The sequence below is a fragment of the Microtus oregoni genome, unplaced genomic scaffold (genome assembly GCF_018167655.1).
Source record: "Microtus oregoni isolate MIOR12 unplaced genomic scaffold, Mior012 000048F_ref0000485, whole genome shotgun sequence".
NCBI classification, from domain to species: Eukaryota; Metazoa; Chordata; class Mammalia; order Rodentia; family Cricetidae; genus Microtus; species Microtus oregoni.
In genome coordinates this window covers 9,182,168-9,188,530 of record NW_024543222.1, presented here as the reverse complement: position 1 = coordinate 9,188,530, position 6,363 = coordinate 9,182,168, and the positions used below count along the sequence as shown (strand labels likewise).

The 6,363-nt window shown below is 40.0% G+C and overlaps 1 protein-coding gene across 1 annotated transcript; it reads right to left on the bottom strand.

The window, feature by feature from the left end:
* Positions 1-2,639: 2,639 nt before the first annotated feature.
* On the bottom strand, positions 2,640-5,934 carry LOC121436022 (MKI67 FHA domain-interacting nucleolar phosphoprotein-like). The gene is given in 3 exon segments (XM_041635599.1): positions 2,640-2,914; positions 2,917-3,503; positions 5,861-5,934. Coding segments are annotated over 3 exon segments (936 nt in total).
* Between the last annotated feature and the right edge of the window lie 429 nt (positions 5,935-6,363).

Here is a 6,363-nt window from a genome sequence, read left to right as displayed (position 1 = left end):
CTAAAATCACTATCACCTTTATAGCTTGAAAGTTCTCCAATTCATATTTAGAACTGAACTCATCAACAGTGTATTTAATGAAGCCTGATAAATCATTTCATCAAAATGGTAGTACTAATCCTTTCAAAATAGCTGCTGCAACAAGCAAATAGAAACACATTAATAGTTCTTGTACTTTAAATGCTTGTCCCATATAGTAAAAGGGCGCAGGGCTGCGTCCCCAGCACCCCCGGCCGCCTGCCCGGCTAGCTTATGCCCCGAAATAATTACACGGACACTGTATTCTTTTAATCATTGCTTGGCCCATTCTCTTCTAGGCTAATTCTCACATATTAATTTAGCCCATTCTAATTATCTGTGTGTAGCACCCCAAGGTGCGCTTACCGGGGAGATTCTAGCCTATGTCCATCCTGGGTCGGAGCTTCATCCCGGGAGCAGGGCATGGCGTCTCTCTCAGGCGTCTGCTCCCCAGAGAGCTGTGGAGTCTCTGAGCTCACTTCCTCTTCCTCCCAGCGTCCTGTTCTGCCTACTCCTCCCACCTATCCTCTAACCAATAAAATGGGCCAGGGCAGTGCCTTTATTAGCCAATGACCTTCCTCCATCAGTCCCACAAACACAATTGCGGCTTTAAAAGAATGTATGATATAGTAGAAGGAAGAGCTGATTTTATAAGCACACAATTCATTTGAAATTAGTTGAAAATGGAATCTACTCTACTAATACAAACCTTTGGAAGCTATGCTTAGGACCTGTAATGGTTGGGGCAGTTTTTGTGGTCACTGGCAAGGGGACCAGGATTTATCCCTACTGCTTGAACTGACTTTCTAGAGTCCATTCTTTTTGATACCTTGCTCAGCCTAAATATAGAGGTAGGGCCTTGGTTCTGTCTCAAAGTGATGTGTCAGACTTTGTTGATTCCCTATGTGAAGCCTGACCCTCTCTGAGGAGTGGATGAGGGTTGGTGTAAGGGGAAGGATGGAGGAATGAGAGAAGGGAAGGGACTGGGAATGGGATAAATAGGTATGTAAAATGAGAAAAAAACATTTTAAAATGTAAATAGATTAATTTAACAAAAATATGAGAAATACAGTAACAGGACAGGGTCAGTGAGGTAAACTTGCTGATAAAGTTGATTTCTGTCAACCCTGATGACCTGAGTTCAGTCCCTTGAACCCACATAGTACATGGAGAGAATTGGCTCCAGAAAGTGGTTCTCTCTACTCTGACATGAGTCACGCCATGTGCATCCCCTACAAAATAAATATTACAGCTAAAAAAGTAACTGCAATAATACTGGCTATTTATTATTTCCTTTATGTCACATCATTGCCCAACAGTTTCTCATAGGTCTAAAAATATTATTAGCTGCCTACCTACTATTATTTCATTTATAATTACAGTAAGTTGTAAATTTCATATTTATGACTTTTTTTTCTATTTAATTTTTTGAGATGGGGTTTTATGTAGCTCAGGTTGACCTAAACTTGCTGTGGGAGCACATTCCACTCCTTCAGCCAATAGCATTTAAGATACAGTGTTGTGGGAGCTTCTTCCACTTTTTCAGCCAATAGCCTTTAGGATACCAGCCCACTTGGATGTGGTCTCTTACACTATAAATGTCGCTTTAAAGCCTGTGCTCGCTCTCTTGCTTCCAGCTCTCGCTTCTGCTTACTAGACTCTATTCCTGTTCCTTATTCGTGCAAAGGACTGTTATATAGGATAGTAACCTGTAAGTCTCCCCTAAATAAATGACCCTTTATTATTCATTATTCATAATTCTGAACTAGTGTGGGATTATTTTGTGACTTCTGCCATCATAAACTTTTCAATTTCCTGACTCCATTTCCTAAGTGCTGGGTTAGAGGTTTGTATGACTATACCCAGTTTAGGTGGTGCAGGGTACTGAGCTCTGGATTTCATGCATGCTAGGTGTGTACTATACTAACTAGATAGACACCCTGATTTTCTTTTTTTCTTTTCTTTTCTTTCTTTTTTTTTGGTGATTGATAGGTATATTAACAAACCTGCATGAGCAATACAAAAGCAAGAAACAAACAGATGGTGGACCTCCCCCCCCCCCCCCAACACACAAAGTTTTTCGGTTCTCTTGTACATGGATAAATGGTAGAAAAGTTTGGTCACTGTTTGAATCTTGACTATACCTGTTGAAACTGATCTGTCAAACCTACACTAGGTCACTGTAATTATGTATGAAAACAAGTTATTCCAGATTCTTACAGCACTTGTGCAAAGGTTATTCACACGTGAACTGCTTTCTCGTTCTCCGTATGTGTATTTAACTTCCAGTTTCTAGGGTCTAAGGTTGAAGCCTGCCATATTCTTTGGGGTTTTATGTGCACAGCCACCACACAGACAGTCAAACAGCACTGGTGGTATTTAAGTCTGTAATGCAATACAGGCAGAGTAAACTAAGGCAGCTGTGAAGCCTGAATAAAACTCAGGCCAGGAGAGGGCGCAACAGCCAACTTCCTGATGGCAAGTCTCACTGGCATGAACAAATGTGTTTTTCCTCCAATAATCTCATCAGTGGCTTGCATGTTGCTGCACCAGTAACATATGTAGGCCTTTATAACAAAATCACATCTGCGTGGAAGACACAACACAGCATGCTTTCAGGATCACTGATTGCTCTTCCTTTCTCTTGGTCTTTTTGTCCCAGAGCGTGCAGGTGTTGGGGTCTTTAATGAGTCTTGTGCCTCTTCTTTCACTGTGGGCACGGGCTGTTTGAAAATGATTTCATCATCTTTATTGTCATCTATTTCGGTCACTTGTGATTTTCGTCTCTCCAAAAATGTTGGTGTACAAACTGGTGTGGGATCCTGGTTACCCTTGGACTCCTGAGTGCCCTGTGAAGCCCCTTTCTTTGGATTAGGTAAGACCAACGAAGGGAACTGTAATCGATCCCCTTCTTAGCTAGCTTCTTCCGGAGTAATTTTTCCTTCTTCCTGAACCAATATTCCATCTTCAACAGTTGCGAATGCCCCCGTTTCTGATTATAGCGATTCTCTGCCGGGAATAATGGCTGATGAAAGGGAACGTTCCACTCTTTAAAAAGGTCCTCGTGGACTTTCTCTGGTGGCATAAATTTACACGATAGAAGTCTCGCACCAAAAAGGTAGTTGTCCATTGTTTCTGCAACTATCTTGGCCACATCCTCAGACTCAAACTCCACAAAACCATACCCTCTGCTGTTTCCAGTCCGTTTACTTCTGGACAATCTGAATCTGCTAATGGTGCCAAACTGCGTAAAGTAATCATAGAGGTGACTTTCAGAAAATATTGCTGGCAGGTGGCCCACAAACATCACTCCAGGATTAAGACTTTTTTCTTCCTTCTTTTGCTTTTTCGCGAGCTGTTTGGCTTGTGTCAGAACCTTCTGAAACTTCTCGTCTTCCTGCGGGTTCAGCGCTAGAGTCGGCTGTGCCGGATCCATGTTGAAGGAATCGTTCCCAGACGGTGCACGCGGAGGACACCCTGATTTTCTATTTAATAATTTTGAACAGTGATTGACCAGGGTTCTTCATACTGTAGAAAAAGATATTTCAGATGGTAGTGTTATACTAATCTGTACACATAGATATTTCACAGTATCACCTCAAATCAGCACTATTGGGATGTTCAGAGGGCTTTTGGTTAAAATTATCCTGTTAATGTGACCATGAAGGAGGAAAAGAGTATGTCAATTCAGAATCATTGCTCCTGTTATGTCTGCTAGTGTCTAGAGTTCCCATATAAAGGCAAATTAAGTATACTTTGAAAATATCTAGAGAGCAAAACACATATCTCTCAAAATTGTTTGCTGCCTGTTGTATCAGCCAGGGCACACTTGGCTGAAGAACTTGTCACAGTCTTACTGGTGGGTCTCAGCTCTGCTTCCAACAAATTCTGAATCAGGACATTGAGACCTACTACAAAAAATTCAAAGCAAAACTTTGTCTTCAGGAGTGAAAAGAAGCCTTTTCAAAGACATCTTGTCATGATGAACCTTCTTTAAATGTGTTTTTAAAACCAACTAGACCTAATTAAGTCCAGACAATATAATCACAGAATGGGAATAAAACTGATAGGTATATCAGGATGTCTATGCTTAGATGACTCTGGGTTTTGGTGAGAACTCGGAAACCTTGCTGTTGTTGTTGTTGCTGTTGTTGTCGTTAGCAGCAGTGTCCTTTCACTGGCTCTTCCTCGGGGCATACACGAGTGTCCTTCCATGCAGTGGCAACTAGGTTTATTTGTGCACACGGGTAAGGCAGCCTTTGATAAATATAAAACCCTGTCATTATCTCATTTTGGTATATTCTGAGATTTTCCTAAACAGATGTCATGGAAAATTCATTGAGAAAGAACATAACTTATTATAAAAGTAACCCACAGACTTTATCTTTCTCTTTTGCCTAAAAAGTTCAAAGCTAGGAGAAAACAGCTTAATTGAGATAAGCTTTATAAGAAAACGAACTGAAGGGTAATTGATGTGGTAGTGGCTGGGTAGCATCAAGTGAATTGTGTTGGATAGAATTAAAATGACCTCGATGCTTCGTGTTCATACTTGGTCTTTCAAAAGTTCCCATTGGATAAAACCTTAACATTCCCATTTTAAATGCTGCTTCTCTTCGTATATCAAGGAGGATCCTTGATGATTAAAAAGGGAATTTTGGAGTTTAATTTTTCCAAATAACGGATTGAATTTTCTCATGAACCACTGACAGACAACCGTTCCAGATACCCCAAAGGAACTGATCTTAGAGCTTTGCCAAAGGGTGAGGAGAGGGTGCTATAACACTGAGGGACAAAATTCTTGACTCTGGTCTCCAGTGAGGGGCTATTCAAACTTGTCACTTAAATTTTTATAAGTGCCTTCAAAGGCCCACATCACAGAAAATAGTCAAGGGCAAGGCTATAACCATTATTATAAGGCAGAACCTAGTTATTGGAGTTTTGTTTATGAAACAAGATTTCTCTTTGAATCTGAGGCTTGGGTAACCCGACAAATCTATTAAGATAATTTGTTTGCACATTTCCAAAAAAACAAAACCGAAAAAACAAAACCAAAAAACAAGCAAAAGCCCACTATAAGGAAAATATTAGAACAAATAATGCAGATATTAGTAGGTGATGGGGAAAAAACGCCACAAAAGTATTAGTTATTGCTCATGAACTGGGAAGGCAGTCTCTTTGACTTTGGCACTTTCTTAGCTGGATCCACTGTGCACTTTCTGTATGAACCAACGATTTTACTCACTGAGCTTTGCTCAAGGTTGTGTGTGGCACACACACACACACATCCCGAGGCTAGAAATATATACCCATAAATTAAAATAAATCTTAGGAAATGATGATGGAAATAAATTTAATTTAGCATAATGCCTTGTATAAGGAAAGTTTAAAAAGGTAGGTTCACATTAAAAACCTATACATGATTGGTTATGCTTACTTTGTTCATGTTTGACCAAATCTGAAATTTGAGTGTAGGGTTTTCTTTTAAAGTATTGGTTGCCAATGTGGACCCAATAGTCAGTTTTTCTATATAGTTTGACCAGCTCTGGATTTCTGTGATGGTCTCCATCTTTTACAAGAAGAGGCTTCATTAACAGGGGTGAAAGTGACATTTACTGTGGCTATAAGAATAAGTATTTAGATAGCAATTTGGTTTAGAAACAAGGTAGTAGAAGGTTCTTCTCTAGGGTACATGACCTCACTAACCGCAAGTAGTTGGCTAGGATCACAGAAGCAGGCATGAATTAGCCTCCATTGAGTAGACCTTAAATCCAATTATGTGGCTGTTTATTACTGCTGAGATATAAGTACTACCATCATCCCCCCTGGGAATTTCTTGCCTTACAGGTCATTATTGTGGTTCACAGTCTTGGAGCTGTGTAGGGCTTTTAATTGCCTTTCTCCTTTGGCAGCTCCCATAGCACCTTTGAATGCTATGGGAGCTTATACTAATGGAGAAGGTATACAGGCTAATTTCACCTTAATTATTCCAGTTCTGTGTCTAAAATGTGTGATTTTTTTTAAGCAATGTGGTCTTACCTTCAAATCTGGGTAAGCAACCAAGGACAATAGTAATAGCCTATACCATTTTGTGAATCTCTTGATTCTCCCAACAAAGAATCCTAAAGGAGGTTCCCTATGTTTAGCATTTAGATTTTTGTTAGATTGTCTATGAATTTTGGGGAGAACATCATCACCCCAGGTTGTATAACTGTAGCTTTGTTAAATTACAAACACACACACACACACACACACACACACACACACACACACATTCATATATTATTACCATCTCCTAGAAGAGATGATTTGGCAGAGATATTCATTCTCATCGAAAGGATCACAGGC